At 36.2% G+C, this 22,019-nt stretch overlaps 1 protein-coding gene across 1 annotated transcript in view; it reads left to right on the top strand.

Annotated features, from left to right (window-relative positions):
• The window catches only part of SHISA9 (shisa family member 9), a 174,775-nt gene that overhangs the window by 5,957 nt on the left and 146,799 nt on the right, over positions 1-22,019 (top strand). Inside the window, exon 2 of the mRNA XM_015643271.3 lies at positions 2,278-2,405. Within this exon, the coding sequence (XP_015498757.1) occupies positions 2,278-2,405 (128 nt within the window). The remainder of the gene's footprint in view (positions 1-2,277; positions 2,406-22,019) is intronic.

Here is a 22,019-nt window from a genome sequence, read left to right as displayed (position 1 = left end):
AACTTGATGGTGAGTAGTTCATCTTTTCTTAATACAGAAGAAGGAATTGGACAGGTAATTCCTTGACAACCATTTGAAAAAAGCCACCCTGAATGGGTAGAAACTTAGCATTTTCATAGAAAGGCAGTAGTTCATCTGCTTTCATACAGGGTGTTGTTTAAAGTCTACAGCAAATAGTATCTACCATCAGATTAAGAGCAATGAGGAAAAGATTTCTGAAAACCCACTCTCACAAAGTTGGGAAATACTTAGATCTCACAGTTTTAACTCCCACACTGGAGTTAGGAACTTCATTTATTTTCCCTTCCCAGAAATGTGTCCAGCTGCCTCTGGAATAAGAATTAATACTGATGTCAATAATTTCCTCTATATAGAGACACATTTGCATAAATTGACTGGATATTAATCGTTTTGGTCCCCACTTATTTTAAATGGCTTTTGCAATATAATGCTTTCCTTTTGCATAATTTCTACATGTCTTTGTGAGATCTCTTCTGTTGAATTTTTATTATTCTGCTATGTAGGCCAGCTCTGCTATTTCTGCTGTATAAGCACTGCTTCAAATGGGAGCATTACTCTGATACCATTAATCATGTGGTTACTGTCTTCTGACCTTTTCCAGGCTCAACAGAGTATTCTCTAACATGTTGATCACAACTGTAACTAATATTTTAATAACATAATGTTAGCCATAAACACAAGAAAATATCAGTTCTGTTCAGCTGGGTACCCAAGGAATGTTCCAGCAATCTGGAAGCAAGATCCAGCTCAGGATTTCTCTCTGTAACTTAAAATGAAGCTACCTACTTTTTAATATTTAAAAGTATAGTGTTGCTTGATTGAGAAATCATAATGTCACAGAAGTACAGTGGAGCTGGATGGCACTTTCCCTGGCTTTCACCAAGGAATATGTTTACTTTTTTTTAAAAAATATTTATTAGTTTATAATCTAATTCTTGATGCAGTATCTGGGACACTATATAATTTTGCAGAAAATTAAACTAAACTGGGCATAGTGCCCAGAAAATGTGTCCACACCCTTAAAAAATTGCTCAAGAGGTCTAAAAATTAAAAACAATAAGACAAAAGGGAGGTAAATAATGGTCCATGATGCATTGACTTGAATAGACAACATTTGCACTAAACCCTGAAGACAGTGGTAACACATACTACAGCTTTCCTTTGTCTAAGGCAGCAGCTTCTGCAGGTGAGCCAATATTTTCCTAGTGCACATTAGTTCAGCAGGTAGCTCTGGCACATGAGGGCTAATCCTGCTCCTGTGGAACTCTGGCAAAATAGCACAGGCTCACAGACACAGTTAGCTGTTGCCATGCTGGGAGTTTCAGAGCTTTAAACTTGGTCAGTAACTCCAGCTCAACAGGGCTTATCCAGGTGTGTGTGTTTATCCACGTGCCCAAGGATGGCCTTACACTCAGCAGGCCACTCACCAGTGGAACTGGTCCTTCCACAGTCACCAGAGCAGGATGAGTCTGTCGGATTGCCTGGAGCTCTGCAGGGCATGCCCGCAGCCAGCACCAGGCTGGGCCTGGCCTAACCGAGGAACCTTTTGCTTACTCCCTCTTTGCTAACACAAAGCTTTTATCCTGTTTCTGAACTGCCTTCAAAGGAGCAAGGAGTGTTCCTGTGCAAGTTTTACTCTTTGTTAAAGACTAGGACACTCACAGAAGTTAGAAAAAGACCTTTTTGATCTCCCCCTTCAGATGAGAAATCCTTAAATCCCTGCTTATTGGATTTCTGCGTGGAAGTTCTATGATTTTTCAACTTGAGTGACATTTTTGAATAAAAACTGTGAAGACCACTGTGTTGTTTGTGCTAATTGCAAGTGCATGTGTGAGAATTTCCTTTGAAATTAGTAATCTAGGTGTGAAGATAAGCAGTTGGTGGAAAGGTGTAGCCATGGGCTAGGTGCTGAGGTTGCTCAGCTTAACCAAAATGACAATTGTGTTATTGAGCACATGCAGTGGTAGAACTCTACAAGGCTCAAGGAGCCTTGTAAATTATATTCCTACAAAGCCAAGACACCTAAAGAACTTAATGTGTCTCTGTGTTTTACTTCAAGCACAGTAAGACAACCTAAAAAGAGCCTTAGGTGTGAAGTCTCACAATGAATTTACTTCCCTGCATTTACTGTGGTGGGAGCTGGTTTCTCCAGCAGACATTATGATTGACTGCATTGCAAACAGAGATAGATCTTGGAACATATTGTTAATGTCTTACAGATTTTGCAGATTCATTCTGTTTTTGTTTGGTTTTCAGGGCTCTTGCTGATGTTATGCGACCTCAAGGTCCTTGTACAACAGATCATATGGAAAGAGATCTAAACATTGTAGTACACGTGCAGCATTACGAAAACATGGAGACGAGACCTCCTCCAAATAACTTACGTAAGTTGCATTTCAACTTTATCAATAGCTGGAATGCTGGCACTGAAAAGAGCATTATGAAACTCATATTTCTGAATGTCAAATAAGGATCTAGAAGACATGGGTTCTTGCAAATCAGAAATATTAATTTTCTCAGAATTAGAAAAATTTAGTTTCCTAGTGCAACAGTGAGTGAAATAAATTTTGAATAGAAAAATTAGTTATTATATTTAGTTTTAATTTTCTTGGTTGACTAATAATGGTTTTGTATCTTTGTCTTCTTCTACCTGTTATTTTTGGTCAGCTCATCAGCCTTTGCCTTAGTCTGTGTTTTGTTATACCAAAATACAAATTTTTATAGTTACAGCTGAATTTAACAATATGTTTCATAGGGCTGTAACATCCAGTAGCAAAGTGGTCTCATTAGGCTGTTAGATCACATCCACTAGTATAATAGTCAAATACTTCCCTGGATAGCATCAAGTTGTATGTGGTTTTCATTTTCTCAAGGGAAAGATGAGAAGATTATTATTTTAAGTTTTACATAGTATTTTAATTCTGTGTCTGCTATTACATGTTTATGTTACTGAAGGGAAGAAAAAAGTGAACCTTGGAGCTGGAAAAGATGAGATATGGTGATATTTCAAATGGTTCTGAAATCCTAGGCAATTTATTTCCCAGTCTCTATTAGAACACAGTACAGATCTTTCTCATGCTCAGATACATATTCCTCTTGTCATAATGCCACTGCAAATTTAATTTGGATACTTATTTATGTAACTCATATTCAACAGTATCTTAAAAATATACACATATATATATATGCTTAAATTATGTATATATTTACAAAATCAAGTTTAATATATTTATAAAATAAAAAGGTATCATTCAGGAAAGTTTAAATTGTTAGTCAGTGAGTGGCTTTATACTGTGCTGTAGATCAGTGTAGATGTGCATTTTACTGCAAGTATACTTTTTCTGCATTGGTATTTGCATTTTGAAACATTTAAATTATGTGCACTCCTCTTTTTCTTAACTCTAAAAAGAAAGTTTACCTGTATTTGGAGCTCTGTTTGGACTGCAGATATTGGTGTGCTTTTTTTGTGAAAGGGTGTAAAGACAATGGGAGAAAGAACAGCTCCACATGCTGCCTGCACTGCTGGTGCCTGCTTTGGGGAGAGGCTGATGGCCATTCCTTATGTGCATCCTTACAGAGTAATGGGAGACAATTAAAACTGTGCCCTCGAATAAAGGTGCCACATACAGGGATATGTGACATCTCATCATGTGACACCTCATCTGTCTGCCCTGCTCTCCAGCAAAGAGCTTCCACCTGGGGCTCTGCAGATGTGCAGTGCAGTGAGGAAAGCACACACCCTACCTGTGTAAAAACACCACCTCTGGAGGGGTACCTAGGCTTCTCTCTCAGTCAGAGGTGCTCTAACACCCTGCACTTTGACTTCTGGAGGGATAATAAGAATGTGAATGTGCACTGCATCTCTTTGCTCCTTGCTGATGTCTGATCCTTCCCATGACCATGTTTGTAGGAACGGTACCAAACAGTAATCAAGTTTGGGTCCATTATTTTCTCTCACATGTAAAGTGTTTATTCAGAATCCCAGTTAATGAAGGAACCGAACCAGAAAGTAAAGAGGTTCTTGCTGCATTTACTTTATCTAGATTTTTGAAATGATCACACTGAGATATTTTGTTTAAAACTCTTTGTGTATACACTACAATATGCAACTAACACAGCAAGCCTTTAAACTCATTGTTTCTCAGATTTGAATTCAGATTTAAGCATTGCTTCTAGGACCTCTTGCATATAAATGCAAGTCAGGGCCACATAGGTACTGCATCAAGGAGGAGAAAAAAACCAGCACCTTTAATGGGATGTTGGTTTATGCTGACCCCAGACATCCATACCACCTCTGTCTCAGAATAAGGCCCTCTGGCACAGAGGGAAGAATTATATGTGAAGCAGCTCTTCCACCACTGCAATTTACAACACAGAAGCACTGCTGCTACTTTGGAGCTGTCCTAATCTCTTGGGTCATGTAGAGGGGCAGTCCCAACAATGCCTTTTATGCATCTCAGGCAGTCCTGCTACTGAAGGAAACCTCAGAAGCCAGCAGCTCTGGTGGTAATTGTTTCAGTCTTTAATCAACTTTATGCATTAAGTCAATCATTTTAGATTGTTAAGTGCAAAGCTTCAAGTGGTGAAATTACTCAAGGCATTTTCTAACCAATATTGCATACATTTACTTCTTAGCAAGGGAATTCAGTTTTTGCTTTGTATTTGTTATGTATTTGTTGCCTTTTTATTCTCATAAACTCATGCAAAACATGACTAAATGACCTACTAGAATTAGCCAGAACATCACAAGTGATTGAAATCTGTTGAAAACATGCATTTATGGCACAGGAAAAAAGTCTTTGTATAATAAAGACAAAACTGTTAAGACAAAATTTTCCAGGATCAGTATCTTAGGTATTCAGAATTTTATTGTGAAGTTGTTAAACATTGCAAGAGTGGATACTACAGACAGAAACTTTGGGAGTGTAGCACCCAAAGTGTAGTTAACTACTACCTGGCTGGAAAAATGTCAGGCTTTTTCAGGGTGCTTTTAAATAACCAAATAAATTAGACTGAATCACAGTTTTCATAGAAATTCTATTCCAGATCTTATACAGAGAAAATGAAATTGTGTAAAATTATTGCATCACAAACTTTAATACTAATTTTTAAAGTTTTCTAAGTTACCACTTTATCTCACTTTATAATGAGACTTAATTATTTGAGGCTGATGTACTTTTCACATTGATCCATAAGTATGAACAGGGCAGGAGGAATTTCTTATTCATTACATATCCCTTCCATACTGTGTCTTTCAGACAAGCTGTTGAAAGCCAAACATTATTAAAAATGTTCTAATTTGAATGTTCATTTGCTCTTTCTTGAAAACATTTTGCTGATGTTGCCAACACATTCTGAAAGTGTTTTGTGAAGGGAAGCTCTTTTGTCAAAATGACAAACTTCACATGATCTCTGACACTAAAAATGAGTGTGTTTCTGTTTCTGAACTGTTTGTTACCAGAGGACAAGGATTTTCTCTGCTGCCTGCAGCTATTTGCCAGAACTCACAGGCCAGTGGAAGCCCAAAAGCTCTTTTCAGAGTCTTGCTGTTTACTCAGTTTTTTGTCCCTTCTTTTTTTGATACTCAGAAAAATCCAGACATATTGGAGGTTCCCGAAAAACACTGATTTTTTTCTTTGCACATGTGAAACCAGACAACCTAGATGATTTTTACTAAAAGCTATTTTGTCCTTAGTGGTTGTTATCATTATTTTCTTCCAGTACTGTGCTTTCCATAGGATTGCTTTTCTCTTATTCCCCTTCATTCATACACATTAGGATGTTGTGGTGCTTTGTAAACAAGCAGCAGGTATCTATCAAAAAGTGTAGCATTCAAGTCTTCTAACATGAGATGTTAAATAAAAGAAAGTAAAAAAGTTATGTTAAAAACAACAAACCAAAAGCAAACCTTTCTGCAGAATTTGAGTTGTTGTGTTAATCACTGACTTGAAAGAATCTTAAGAAAGCAGCAGCAATCAAGGTATTCTTTTCTCTTCTTGTTTTGTTTTGGTTTTTTTTTTTTACTTTTTTTTCTCTACTTAATGTGTTAGAAGTAAGGGATTTATTTAACTTGTTGGGATTATAACACTGATGGAGTGGGAGTTAGGAGGCTTCATAGCTACATCCTCATTTCTGAAACGTGATTACTGCTATTATTTCTGATTCATGATCCATGATAGCAGAGTGAAAAAATACTTCAGTTGGTGCAATTCACAGTCACTTTTCCTAATGATCAGTAAAAGCTCTGTTACTCTTTCCCAAGAACCACAAGAACCAGCTTGCACTAGTAAAATTAAACCATTTATGCAGGCTCACATGATAAAGGTGATTTTAGAAGAAAGCCAATTATAGATTAAGAAGCTTTTTAAGATGAAAAATGCTTTTAGTTAGTTTGACATCTATGAATTATTTCTTTATTTTGAATTTAACTTTAAAAAAGTGGATCTTAAACACATGATCCAAAGAAGGAAATGTTTCAAATAGCCAGTTTTAATACTGTCTAAAGATTTGCAGAACATGTGATTAAAATGACCTTCTAAAAAATATATTCAGAGTGGTGTTTGCTGCTGCATTTGATTGTCAGTTGTCCTGGATACTGACTAACAACAAATGCTAATGCTAAAACAAAGCTATTACATCTCTATAACTGGTTCCTTATGATAAGTTAAATTTTGTTTTTTCTTTATTTCTGTGTTGAGACAGTAGGCATTCAAATAGGAGGGTATTTTTTTTAAGTCCTTGTACATTGGAATAAAAATTCTGTATTGTATATTCCATTCTTCCAGTTTCTGCTTATAGAAGCTCAGTCTATGTTTTCCAGTGACAGGAATTGTCACTAGTTTGACACTGTGAAAATAAAATTTGAAAGAATATTTTTCAGTCTTTCATCACTAGTGAATAAGCTTTTTTTGTTGTTGTCTTTGGCAAACTAATTATTTTTATGTTTAACATGCATAACATGCTTAAATCAGATGATTCATTATCTTGCATTGCCTAAATATAATTCCTACTGTTGGTCACTGGAAATATGCAGGGAGACAGGGAGACTTACCAAGAAACTTTGGTAAAGAGAAGTCCTGTTGTTCAAAATGTAAAGCTCGTCAAACATGAGAACTAATTTGTTTACAAAGTACCTGTGGACAATTGATTGCATGATATTGAAGAAGTGGTAGTTGAGGATGAGCAGCATTACTTGTGCTTCTGGCAACAGGGGCCTTGTGACTCCACCAAACCCCTTGTTGGGACAGAGGCTTGCAAAATGCAAGGGATTGAGCAAATAACAATATTTTGCTTCCTTAGTGTCTGGGTTGTTTGATTGCAGTGAAATGCTTTTTTAGGCCTGGCTTTGTGCATGGGTTTAGCCCAGAGGACTGGCACTGTTTTCTTCATAAACTTTGTTTGCTAACCTGCTCAGTTGGAAGGAAAAGAGACTGAAAAGTTACGCTGTGAAGATGTTCTATGATAGAAAGATGGACAACATTACTAAGTTTTCAGCCAAGAAAAAGATAGTTTGAGCAGATTGACAGGAGTGAAGAAGTGTTCCTGATGGAATGCTCCAAGACAGTAAAGAACAAGGGAGAATAAATGGGCCAGCTTAACTGGAGGATGTCCTTCGTGCACAGGAGTTTACCATGCTGTGACAGAGGGGACTATGTACCATGTACTACAGAGGGGACTGTAGTCAGCGATACTGGGAACTTGCTTACATTTAAAGCCTTATTCTTTGCTGCTGGTGTGAAAAACTCATTTTACTGGGGTTTCTGTGATCTATACAGGAAACACCTTAACACAAAAAAACCCGGATAATTCAGATTAAATTCATGAGCTAAACACAAGTTTGGCTTGCAGTTAACCCTGGGAGAGAGCTGCTTATGGCATTCTGATTGTAATATACAGAAAAGAGGACAAAGTCCACATTTAAATTATGTATTTTACAAACTAATCATCCAAGTAAAAGCCCACACTAGTATCACCAGCCATGTCAAAAGAAATATAGTATATCTAAATGTAAGTTCAGTTTGAGGTTAGAAGGTGCAAGCTGCTTTGTGACAGCTATCGAGACTTTTTTAAACCTTTAAATTAATTTCTACTTACTGACTTAAACTAAAATCTTGCTACAAGTACAACTTCAAAGCATTACTAAATTACTGATAGAATTATATATATATATATATTGTATAGCTACAGCTATAACAATGCATTCCAGATACCCAGAGCTTCCATGCTGAAAACCAAATTTCCTATATAATATACTCTGAAAATCCATTCCTCTTGCAACTCAGTCATTGAAAAACAGTTTAATCAGTTCTGAATGTCTGTTTAGCCTCACAATCATTAATATAAAGCGTTTCTAATTTACATTAAGATTTTAATTTAGATGCATGATGCTGATTTATAAGAAGACGCTCTGAAACTTCTTGAAATACCAATGAATATTTTCAAGGAAATTAATTACAACCTGAGAATGAGAGATTCTGGGGTTGTTTAGGAAAGACAAAAAGTAAACCAAATGAAATATCTCATTTTTCATTGACTGTTGGTAGATTTAATAAATTATTTTTTAAAAAAAACCAGGATTATTTTGAATATGTTACTATATATCATACAAAACATCTGTTTATTTGTACCTACACCAATCTTGATGAAGTGTACTATGTCAGAACTCTGGTATTGCTCCTACCAGACACTTAATTCTGTGCCTTTGGAATCATCCTGTTTGCTTGATCTGGCAAATGAATGAAATGGAAATCAAAAGCAATAGTAAGTATAAAATTTTACATGAAGAGGTCTGAGGAACTTGGTTTGTAATCAAATCAAACCGTGAACTTAACATCATTCCATATGTTCAGTAGGTCTCTTCTTTGTTCTAAAATATTTCTTGAAATTCTATGAGACTGTTATGGATCCTATATGCAATTTTAGGTTTGAGCTGTATTGGGTAGGTCTTCATAAGCTCTGCTGCGTATAAGGATTTCCGTTAGACTGCACAGTGAAGTTTTTGCTGTTTCTTCATTTATTGTACAATAAGAACAATGAGATTGGATTACTGCCTTGCATCCTATCATTTACTTCTATTCATCTTTTAATTCAGAGAAACCATTTGACATATCTTAATAAACATATTCATCAATGTAAAATGTATGTGGGAGAAATACAGTCAGTCACTGACGTCTTTTAGTGCAAGAATTAACATTATGGCAATAAAAATATTAAGAAAATATTTTGCATTTCATAGTGCATTTAAAAGGCGGAATGATTATTTAATAAAATAAAAGTATTGGTATGACAAAAGAGAGCATTGCTGTACTAGACTATTATATAGCAGCTTTGAGTCACACACCAACAGACTTCAAGAACACATCTGAAGGATGAGACTCATTTTGCTGTCATTGGGGTGCAGACTTGTACTTTGAAATGTTGCCCAATGGTGCATGGATGCATTCACCATCTACAAAATGCGAAGTTAAATATCTTTGGAAAACAATGATATATTTCCCTTATGATTTCACTTTCACTTTGAAATCTTAATTTTACTTAAAACTTTTGATTAATGAGGTGCTATTCCTATTATATACTGAATTTGATATAAATTTGTATTTTGTTGTTAGACAGGCACACCAGATAACAGTATTTTCATTGTTGAATAACTTCCAGCACCAGATATTCCCACTAGTAACCACAACTGTCAGCAATATCAATCATCAGTGCTTTATGTCTGTTGTAATCTTTCATGTCACTGGGATTCTTGATGTCAAAAACTGGTACAGAAAACACTGCCAAACTAGTAGGAATCATGTTTGAAAAAAAACCACAAACCATCAACACAACCTTTTTATGATTGTGTTCTGCCAGATGTGTGCTCATCAAAATTAAGAAGGATAGAGATGCACCTTATTTTTAATATGGTAAGAGTCATCTCACTGAAAGGCAAACAAAAACTACCTTTTGCTTTCATTGTTGGTTTGCCCTCACACAAACTGTGCTTGCCTTTTTCATGCCAAAACAACATTGTTCTTAACTGTTGACTTAGAGCTTAATCATCGCTCCAAATCCTTGAACTCCCACCCTCATATTTTATCTCAAAAGTCATAGATTTGTAACAAAAATGACATAAACTTAAATTCACAAATAGATCAGTTCTGTCTGTGTATGCAGGTGCAAGTATTAAACTGGTATATTCACAGCTGTAAAGATAACTTTTTATAATTTTGGCTGTGCAAAACTTTGGTACTGTATTTTAGATGTTAAAATGCTTTCATCAGAAATTTAACATTCTGTAAAATCGATTCCCTCCTAATTTTTCAATCAGTCATCCCAACTTTCCTAAGCAGAATCAGTGCAGTGGTTACACAATAAAGAAGAAGAGGTTGGCTGCATACATTAAAAAGCTTATGAATACAAATCCCAATATTATGAGGCAATTGTGAGATGCTACTCAGGGAGAGACTTGGAAGACCAACTTCAATCTACAGTTTCAATCATAAATGATTTTCAGTACTTTGTTCTATGCTCTCTGCTTTACATTATAAATCTCCTTGAAATGTACATATTGGCTCTGATTCCAGTTTTATTATCATAAGATAAAGTCAAGAAGGGAACTGAGTGTGTTGAATATTTATGAACTAACTTTTTTGTTGATTTTTATAATAGAAAAAATAGTTGGAAAAAAATCTCTGGAACCACGCTACAAAACTGCATTGATAATCATTCCCAGATGATTACAATGCGGATTTGAATTTAATCTTGAATTTTTAGTTATCTAAATAGCTTTTAAGATTACTTCAGTAACATAATTTTTGTTTCATCTCATACATACATTTAAGCATCATGTCTGTTCGCCCAAGCTTAAGGCTATAACTATATTTCTGGATCTGTGATGAATTCGCAGCATAATCTAAAATAATCCAATTGCTGTTTACTATTCACTCTTTGTCAATTGGAGAAAATGCACATTTGATAAATAGCTGTGAGCATACACAAAAGGGAATGTACATACCTAAGTCTGGACATTATTTGAGATAGCACTTTTTAAGCTTGAAGTGTCCACAACAGACTCTCAAAAGCAGAGCAGTATTAACACTGAAAAGTTGGTTTTCATTGTGTTAGTTCACCCTTTACACTCCACAGCACCAGCTAAGAGAAAAAAACCCCAGCCTTTACCATGTAGACCCTTGCTCTTCAAGGGCTAATCTGATCACTTTTGAGATGTTTTTGTGTTGAGGGGTCCAAGTGAACATGTTTGCAATGGGGTGTTGGCCAAGAACAGCCTGACTGGCTCTGCTGCTCTTGACCATGTGAAACAATGTGCTCAGACCTTCTGAAGCAAATTAATAGATGAATTCTTGTGGTAAAAAAAATGAGAGGGTACTTTATAAAAAGTTTCCAAAAAGAAATGTGGTTGTTTTTCTACCTTATCAAATGACTAAGTTAAAAAAAGTTTAAGGAATATAATTTGCATTTATAACAACAGTTTAAACTATTTCTCATTTTTTCAAAGCTCTAATGTTGGAAAACTGCATTCCTCCTGTAGTAATCAAGATTCTTGTTAAAGTTTCAAGTTAATTTCTGAACAGCCATTGATTTTATGAGGAAACATTCCTTATCATTTGTGAAAAACAAACCTGGCCATCACTTTGGTTAGAACAGTTTCAAGTTTCTAGTCATAGCTCTGAAATGAAATTGTCATTAAATGCTTTACTTAGTTAAATGAACTCATATAAGGATTTTTAAAGAAAAATTATTTACATTAATTATTAATAACATCTTTCCCATAATTTTAACACTTTTCTTGGATTCTTGTTTTTCCTCCTTTCTAAAGGGTCTCCACTTATGAAAAAAGGTCTGTGAAAAGGAATAATTTTTTTCAGGAGCGATTAACCCCAGAAAAGATCTTCAAGAATCCATAGAAAATCAGAAGGGATAAGATAATTGCAGAGGATTTCTTGCTAAATGTTTAGCTAGAATAAAGGTCTCTGTAAGACCTATAATGGTAAAATTCACTCATAAAGCCATCTCTTTACTATGTTTCTGAGATTAATCTTGTGTCTTCAGGTTTTTGCCTCAAAGTCAGTAAACTCACATTTTACCTTAACCATGCAAAAGTATTATTGTGGTGATAGAGAGACCAGGCACTAAGTCTGGATAAAAATGTTTGTAGCAAAACCAGTTAACAAATACCAGAAACTTCAGAATTTTCAAGAATATTAAAAGTAAAAATTTTTATGCTCCTTTGAAAATGTACAAATTTCAGCAGATCTAGAAGATAAGCATATAAAATATAATTTATACTATTAAGCTGTCTCTTTCTACAATTTGTTCATTATATTAATAATTTTATGCAATAATCTAATAATTAGCTGACTAATTTTTTTTCCTAACTGTGATCCTATATGTCTCATAATGAGGTCTAAATAACTTTATGCAAATATACTAGGTTTATTTCCTCTCAGAGTAAGAAAATTGCAGTAAAGAACAGCAGTGCTGTAGGGTTCCTTTCAAACACATACAGATGACACACTTTATAATATGATGATCTTGTATTGCATAGTCTACCATTTTAGAGCCATTAACATTTCCTTCTGAAAATCTGCTTTGAAATATTTATTTGCAAGCTACACTTTATTTCCTAGGTGACACCTTTTCCATTATTTCTACAAGCATAGGGAGATAGATGAAGATGTTTCTGGAACCAGGGACACAGAACTAGAGCTATGCTCCAAGTGTGAATCACCTATCTGCCCGATGCATAAGGAAAGATTTTCAGATTTTATAAGCGTCAAAATCACCCAAACATTTTTAGAAAGGAAGACAAGTGGTTCATGAAAATCTGGTCTCTGTAACTTAGTGCTTTATTCTGCTGAAATTGTCCACTGGAAAACACTAAAGTTTCCCTTTCCTCTTTACCACTTCTTGTAGCTGTTCATCAGGAGGAGCTCTCTGATGTGCCTCTCCCCTCAGCCCCTCTACATCTAAATAATCCACATGCACTACCTCAGGTTCCTCCTGTGTTCCTTGATTTTGTTTGGCCAAAGAATAATCTCTGACTTTTTCAGAGTTGCTCATCCTGGGATACATATCCTGACTGATCAGCAAGCAGAACAAGCCAAGCAAACAACTATAAAGGTTGTGGTTCAGCCTTTTGTCTCCATTCAGCCATTTGTTTCCCTAACAGCTGTAGAAACATCTCATCCTTGAGATCTCAATAACACCAAAAAGGGCAAAGGAATTAAAAGCTACTAGAGGGAGTAACAGAGAGCTAGACAAAATAAAAATTACATTACCCTTGTTCTCTTTTAAGAACAATAAACCTCAAGTTATTTAGTGAGTGCAATAAAGTGCTACAGGGCATTGTTAGCAGAAAGTTTGGATCCATAAATCACATAAGTATTGAGATGCTGCTCTGAGAGTCTGTAATCATCAAGTAGTGAGATGTAGTCATCAAAGTCTGGGAATGCCAGGAAAACAAGAAAAGAAGGATAGACTAATCTATGGTACATCCTTTTCTGTGTGGATCAAAGAACTTACTTCTCAGGAACATGTCTGCCGGCTTTGTAGTGTCTAAATTAATTGTCTAGGAAAGTCTGGAAGAAGTCAGGATGTGTCAGAAGGTCAGATCATGGAGGAAAATACACGTTCAAAATTTGGCAGATGGCTTATTAGCTGCTAATTATTCTTATTTCTACTTTACATGATATTAAGTGTGTGCTAGAAGCTTCCAGGTGGAAAATCCTTGCAATAGTTAATGGAGTTCAAAGGCTGCATTAATCCTCCTTTATGGCTTGTGACACTCTTGGGAAGGAAGGTACTGCACAGCTTCAAGGATGCAAAGGTGTAAAGCAACCTGAGCAAGTTACAGAGGGCTAAGTCCTAAGTGCATATTTCCCCATGGGAAATCTCTGAATGTAGAAATGGATTAACTTCTGCCATATACCTATATAGGTTATTCAGGGTTTGAGATCAGTGCACCCTGCAAGCTGGTGACCATGAGCTTGAAGAAAACTCTTCTCATATAGATCCTGACAAGTCCTGTCAGTTTGGAAGGAATTGACAGAACAGGAATAATTTAATCTAAATTATCACCCCAGTAAATTAAAACTAGAACATATGCATGTCATAGTCCCAACATCACATGCATGACTGAATCTTGGCATTACTCCATCATCTGAAGTATTTTTTTGAACTATTCTCATAGTAACTTGCAGCCATGGATTTCGCCAGACTTGACCTGTGTGAGATAACTGTGAGCAGCACACAGACTGCTTGCTCTGTCCTGTGGATTCGCTATCAGTGAAAGCTCCTAACTGTTGTTGTGACCAGCTATCCCCTGATTAAGATGTGGAGAGCTTTTTTCCATTGTGCACAGGACTAAAACATGTATATAATTCTTATGTTGAAACAATTCCTGACACCCCCTCCATATAAGAAATGATGAGGCTCACAGCTGGAGCTGTGGCCATTTAAGCAAAACTGAGCTTTTTTTCCAGTGTGCCTGCCTGCAAGCTGAATACGTCTGAGCATCAGATTATCTTTGTGCTTCATGTTGTAGAACAGGGTTGCAGAAGCCAGAGCAGAGCTGGCTGTGGTCCAGCATTACAGCATTATCATATTTATGTTGAGATACCTACAACTGGCTTGCATAGATTGCTGCTGCCACTGCTGTCTGAAGTGGTGTGCACTGCTATCATCACCAGTCAGAGCAAACGAGAGTTGGCAAACTGCAGGATCCGATATCAGCAAGCCTAGAAGATCGAATTCACGAATGAGCATCAGCATAGCCTTAACATAAAGAAATGCCAGATGAAAAGGTAAATTGCTCAGAGCAGATGTATTGAACATACAAGATGAGAGAAGCTGTCAAAGGAAGATGACAATGAAGCGCCATGTTTCACAAAGGAGATGTCAGAAGGCACACAGAGAGAGTCAGTTCTATTTAAGATATTCCAGAGACTGTTTTTTAAAAAAGGATTTGAAATTTCAGAGCTAGGTAGTGTGGTACACCTGGAGCAGCCTGTATAGCCCACTGAACTTTCAGGACAGAGAGCTGTATCTGCAGAACACTCATTATCCACATGGGTAAAATTACCTGGACTGGATTTTAACCCTGTATCAATGTAACTTGTTCAGTAGAGTTTAGGATAATAATTATATTATATTTTTCTTTTTAAGCCACAGTTCAATAATACCAGAAAATGGGTAAGCAAAAATAAACGTGAAAACCAGTGTCATCATATATACAATATAATAATGCCTGAGCCAGCAGGCCTGGCAAAGTCTCATTCTCTGCACCCCACAGAGTATCCTGTGGATGATACCATTGTTTCAGCATTCTCTTGCCCAGTCTCTTTCTTTCCCATCAAAGTTTTTCTTGCCTTCATGTTTGTGATTCTGTGTTTCTGTGTGTGACAGTTGTAATGAAGATATGCCACTTTGGTGACAAGGCAAGTATTCTAGAGAAATCCTGGCAGAAGAGATGAAATGAAATAATTAATACCTGACATTGGGTTCTGGAAGTGATCACCTATATATAAATTTATGTTATGCTCTGTAACTTACATTAAAAAAATCATACTTATTTAGAGGTCACCATTAATTTTGAAAAATCAATTAAAACATTTTAAAATGCATGGTAGAAAACAACTTCCTGTTGAAATGTCATTGCAGCATAAGGATCCATAAAGGTGATATGGGAAAAGACAGCATATGTTTGTCTCAGCTTCAACACCAACTCTAGCTGAAAAAGTGTTACGAATTTTTAAAGGTTGAAGTTGTGCTACTTGACTTAGAATAACAAATATGGGGTCTTTAAAGAAATATGTTTTCTTAAATACTTTAATGTTCTTATCACTTCAGGATACCTGCAAGTCTATATGTGTTCTACAACGGAATATAACATTCCACTTCAAATTTCTGAATTTAGGCCACTTATACACAAAGTGTGTTTAAATTGCCAGTTTACATAGCAATATGCATTGATCTATATCCCCACATGTGCTGTGCAATATGTAATATGCATAGCACGTTATATTCTCTGTGCAGCATTGACATTGGAGGATTTTTTCTCAGCTGTGGAAGCAATCCTTGTCTTGCTCTCAACTTGCCTTAAAGTGTTAGTGGGGAAAAAACCTTTTCATGAATATATAAACAAAAAGTGCCTTCTGAGAGATAAATTTTGTTTCATTCTGCAGCTACCATCAAAAGAGGCTCTGGATGAACTCACTGCACATTTTGAAGCAAACAAATGTGTTTTAGCAGCAGCAGTGTGATCTTTTCACCCATTATTTACAGTGCTTTATAATTACGGTAACTATTGACTCTACAGGCCCAGAAAAGTCAAGAAATTTGTGTCTTCTGATTTTAGGATTTAGTGCAATGTAATGTGAAGGTTACAATAGCATTCTCAACCTGATACAAAACTGAGGACAGTCAGGTATTGTCTTTCCTTGCCTTTGACAGTCTTTGAATTCCATTTACTAGATCTTAGAAAAATATGCTTGATGTGCAGCAGTTAAATTTTATCAACATAATACTGTAATAATTTCAGAATTATAATACAATGAACACTATCATTGCTTAGAAAGTCAAGATATGCCCATCTCATAATCCAAAGATGCTTGTAACAATCTGTTGTATCACTCACATTAACATCATCACCTACCCTGGAGACACTGAAATGTAATTTAAAACAGAAACAACCGAGTATTGGGAATATGGAAATGCTGATCAAAACCTTAAGGATTTCTAGAGGTCACACACATCTTGGCAGTCTGCCACGATAACGGTTGCTGACTAGAGAACACTTTCTAGTTTCCTTGCAACTCCAGGTTAACAGAGTTATTAAAATAAACACTTGGAAAAAAGTAGGAGTTGGTACTAATCAGGAACTCATTTTAGGGGGACAATGGGAGAATAAGTTTTCCAATATCCATACAGCTTCAAATAAGAGTATTACAATATTTAAAAATGTAAAATTATTTCCAAGGTTTATTTATTAATTTTTGTGCAATTCACGGAAGAAATCAGCTTAGTAAGCATTGATGGTTCCAAAATCAGGTATAAAATCTGACTATGAAAAAACTCCTTCTACTGAAATGGATGTAGACACTGACAATGGATGTAGGCATTGCCTTAAGAGACTAGATGATGAAATAGAATGTGGCGCTTGTGAATCCCCAGTTTAAATACAGTCATAGTGTAACAGTGGCCAGTTTGTAAGTCTGCAACCTAAACTATGTGTCAGTAGATTTCCAATCCTTTGAGCATTAAGTAATCTGGAAAGAAATCAGTTTCCCAGTTTCTTAATAGTGTTAGTAACCTTTTCTCTTAAGCAGACAGTTTTGCTAAAACAGGGTTGGGAATGTTTATTAGCAAATGTTTAATTTATTAATACACTCGGTCTTACTGAAGAAAATAGTTTTCTTAACGAGAAGCATGTTAGCTTTACTGATGGACTGCATTTCAGGTGGAGTTGCTACTCGGGGAAGTGTTTCTGTGGCAGGCTCTCAAGGTCTCTGGGCTCTTGGGGAAAGTGGAGTCACGGTGCTTTCTGTTCTTCCTGTTGTTACAATGGGCTTTAGGCTAAAGCAATCTCAGTGCTTTATTCCCTTGCCAGGGAGGAAGGGAAAAGTGAGTGGGTAGAGCTGTGTGTTCACACTGGCCAAACTCCATCTCTGTCCACCTCCTACTAGTGGCATGGACTGGGTAGGTTTATAGATTTAAAGGAGAAATGAGTTCCATTAAATCTGTGATCTATCCAGATAGCCTCTGTAATATCCAATGATTTTATTGGATATTACAATCCTATATCCTATAATTTTACAGCAGCTCCTATAATCTGCATGTGGGCTGTGAAGCCAAACTGCTGCTGTGTTTCTGTACTAGGAGTCAGATTTTAGTGACAATTTTTTTTTCATAAATACTTCATTTTTTCTTTATTTCCTTTGGTATCATATAATAATACAAACTCATAAGTGTAAAATATACTTATAATCCTCAGAGTCCTGTTAAACCCTGAGTGATAATAGGAAAAGGAGAAGAATACTAATGGAAAGAGCATATACTGAAGATTTTGCTTTCATGTGAATGCAATTAGAGCTTTTCCCTTAAGTTAATAGGATCAGTAACTATATGAGGAAATCCACAGACACTGCAAATGTACAGGAGGGAGAGAGTAGTGTTTGCTTGATGTTCAATGGTCCATGTGTAATAAGCTGGCAGTTCCATCTAGTTCCTACTGGACAAATGTGTACATCGGAAATTCCAGCTTTTCCCTTCCTCCAGCTGCACATTTGGAAGTTTCAGCACTGAAGTCAAGAGCTGAATTAAGAGAGATATGGTGACCTTTTCAAAGCCATTTTATTTTTCTCTGTTTCTTTTTTTGTAGGTAAATGTATGCACACAACAAATACATTCCTATTGCATATATGGCTGTGAATTTAGAATATCGGTTGATTTCCTGAAGATCTGTGCCTGGCTGATGAACTCACATGACTTTGTCAAATTATTCTAGGAGCTCTATTCTGATATTCCTAAACTTTGAGGTTTTCCTAAAAGCATTTGCCAACTTGATATGAGATTAATACTCTGTCTCTTGAAAATAAGATAATGTTCCATAGTTTTCAGTAGTTACTCTCATTCCTGGAAGATAGAGAATAAATATGATGTGAAATAATAAGTGATCCAGGTTGGATCACAGAACTAATTAATTTTTTAATAAATGTTGAAATGATTCCATAATGCTGGTAATTTCACAGAAAATGTAGCATATATGTATAGCATAGCACAAACAATGAGTCTGTGTTAGTTTGGTATAGCACAATTATTGTTGGCCTTAATTTGGGGTGCCTTATATTTGGATTTTGCTTATACAAATGTACTTCAAAAATCATGTTGACATACCCAGTGCAGCAAACCACTTACATGGGGCTTTCACGACTCTATACACAACCAACAGGAGACTGGCAGTTTTGTTTTGGTCTGTAATATTGCTCCTGGCCAGGATGTGGACCAGTTCTTGGTAGTGACTGGTGTCAAAACTATGGAAAAGATTGTCAGGCCCATTCCTGCATGGCTTGGGGTGAGAAGGGCCAGGAACTCAGGTGCAGTTAACCAGATATTCCCTTAAATATCTAGAACTGTGCCACCCATTTTGGGAACTGTAGTGAGCACCTGGAATTGCAGCGCTTTTACAGGGAAGAACAACAGGGCATCAAGGACACTGTCCTCGGAACATCAGCCCCCAGCAGTGCTTTAACTCTAGGAGACAGGATGGCATAACTTTGAGACTGCTATAGAGCACATTGTGAAAATACAGAAATCTCTTCAGCTTCTCCTTTACTTATGGACAGTTATTAATGACAAGGAACTGTAAATATCGCATATACAGGATAGGGATATGCAACTCAACCAAATATAAAAAGCTGTTAGTCTTTAATGCATTTTTTTAAAAAAAAAATCTTGACATACTGGTAAAACCATAAGTTTCAAAAAAAATTCTTATTGGAATTAAATTTTTCCATTTTCTTATGGAAAAAAATATAAAAATGTTTCAAGAACTATATATGTTTTTCTTTCTCATGAGACAATGGCTGCTGACTCTCCAATGCCTTCTGCTGCATCAAAAGATTCACAATTCTCTATTCAGTCTGTAAATAGCTTCATGCTTGTTATATCAATCTTTTTCCTCCAATATTCTTTTCAGTGCCTATGTGAGATCCCTGTGTGCATCTGATATTACTGATCTAACCCAGAATTTATACTTTACACCCTCAGAACTGGCAGGTTTGAAACAACATTTGGCATAGTTGGAATGGGGGACATTAATATAATTGACCCTTTTGATAATGGGTCATTGATCCTATAAATGGTCCTTTATGGAACGTGTTTTAATTTGCAGGCAATATCTTGCTAACCTGACTCACACTTTCCTATGGAATTTCACAAATCTGAACCCTATTCTGTGGAATCTCTCTAGTTGTTTAGATGCAGAGTGACTTGTCATTTGCATCCCATAACAACTACAATTAAACCATGCCACATGGCTTCATCATACTTCCCCCAAAATACCTTTGCTATCAACCTTTCTCAGAGTAGCGGTTCTCCTAAGCTTTCCAGAATTTATAGGTCACAGGTAAAACAGCATGTTCTCTGCAAATGTTAATGAGTTTACAAACTGCTGAGTATTATAATGATAAATTTGATCATATTTCTCTACTGACTTTGCATGGTCTTGGTGCTGCAATATTTTTAGCTTATATCTGCTCTCAAAGGGTCCAATCCAAAGCTCATTGAAGTCAAGGAAAAGAGGTGTATTAAGATTAGCAGCTTTTGATCAAGCCTGAGACAGTCAGTGCCATAAAAACATTATCTGTGAACATCCCTTATATGCCACTGACATCTCCTTGCACCACTGCAAGTCACTGAATCTCATTTTCTTTGCAGCTTTCTGCCTGATCAGGGAATCTATTAAGTCCAGGCAGTCAAGGCAGCTGTCTTGAGTCAGATAATTTTCAGCTTCCTACATAAAGGGAACTAATATAATATCTACTTTATGCCTACATCACTGTCATATCTCACGTGGTACTGTGGAGGGCTTTCAGGGAGAAGAGAAGAACATGAGCAGTAATTTCTAAAGCCCTGGCCCTGGCCAATCTTCTGCTTCTGCAATAGACTCCCTGTCCTGCTTTTACAGATACTTTCACCAGCTTTCTTGGGTACAGAGTAATTGCTGTAGCTCTCAAATGCCTCCTTTTGCACCTGAAAGGGTATGGAGCAGACTGGGAACAAGGTTGCATTTCTGTTTAATGTCTCTACTGTTACAGGTAGGGACAGGGAGCTCTAGTCTGATGTCTTCCTTGGGCATTTTAATATCTTTACAGATAGAAAGTAATCTGTTTATTTCAGGAGGGTGCAGTGTTCTCATTATGGTATATGATGGCATTAATCTAGTACCTAGACCTAGCACTACTTCCAGGGAGAGACAAACTTACAGTGCTTTGGCGAATAATCTTCCACAAGTTCACTTAAAAATACCAATGACAAAACTAAAGTTTTTGAGACAAGAATCTTCATGAAATACAAACCAAATCCTGAAAATGCCTAGTGGTAACATATCATCTATCCTTGTCACTGAAAATGTGTCTTAAACACGCAGGCCCCTTAGGTTAGTCTTCTATCACAAGGCCTATTACAAAATCACTAAATCTGTAAAGAATTGTTCACTGTTGCTTGAAGTTATTAGTGCACATGTGTGAAAAAATGTTTTATTCAGTAGTTCAGTTTGATGCTCTCAATTATGTCAAAATTTCAAATTCTTGTGGCCTTTTTTGTATAGAAAGTGATTTAAAATCTGCCTTTGTCCCTGACATTTAAAAATGGGGAATCTATATAATTCATTTATTTACCAAGATAAATAGAGATTAATGGAAGATGAGCAAAGTAAAGCACAATCTTATGGGAACAAATCAAATCTTTGGAAAGGAACGAATATATAGGACTACTTCTGGATTTTTTATTTTCTTGTTTTTGCAAGTCATTAAGTTTACATCTACATAGCTTGTGGACTAATAAGTTGATACAAATTACTGGAAGCACCTGTCATGCCTGCCAAAACAGTTCCCAGTTGATGAAATTGGAATTTTATGAAGTTTTCAGTGTCATACTGCTGGATGTGGCAAAGGTCATTATATAACAACACCAAATGTTATCACATAGACTAAGTCTTATGCCAGTATCAGAAACTTCCCTTCAGGTTACCATAGAACAAGACAGTTGATGTTTGGTTTGGGCACTAGATGGACTTCTTCAGAGGGCTACAGAGCATTTAAATAACAGCTTTTACCTTTATGATGAAACTGGTTTTGGAGTACTTTAGTTTACAAGCCCCAGGTGTTTCTGAAGAGCAATTCAATGAGTATTTTACAGTTTTATAAGAGCCTACTCTCTTTGTAAGAGAAAGGCAAGAAGATGATTGTTTCCATTTTCTGTTTTCCAGTTTTTCTGAC

This window comes from Parus major, chromosome 14 (assembly GCF_001522545.3).
Source record: "Parus major isolate Abel chromosome 14, Parus_major1.1, whole genome shotgun sequence".
NCBI classification, from domain to species: Eukaryota; Metazoa; Chordata; class Aves; order Passeriformes; family Paridae; genus Parus; species Parus major.
The sequence above is the reverse complement of the archived record's forward strand: the minus strand, read 5'-3'. Positions and strand labels throughout refer to the sequence as shown.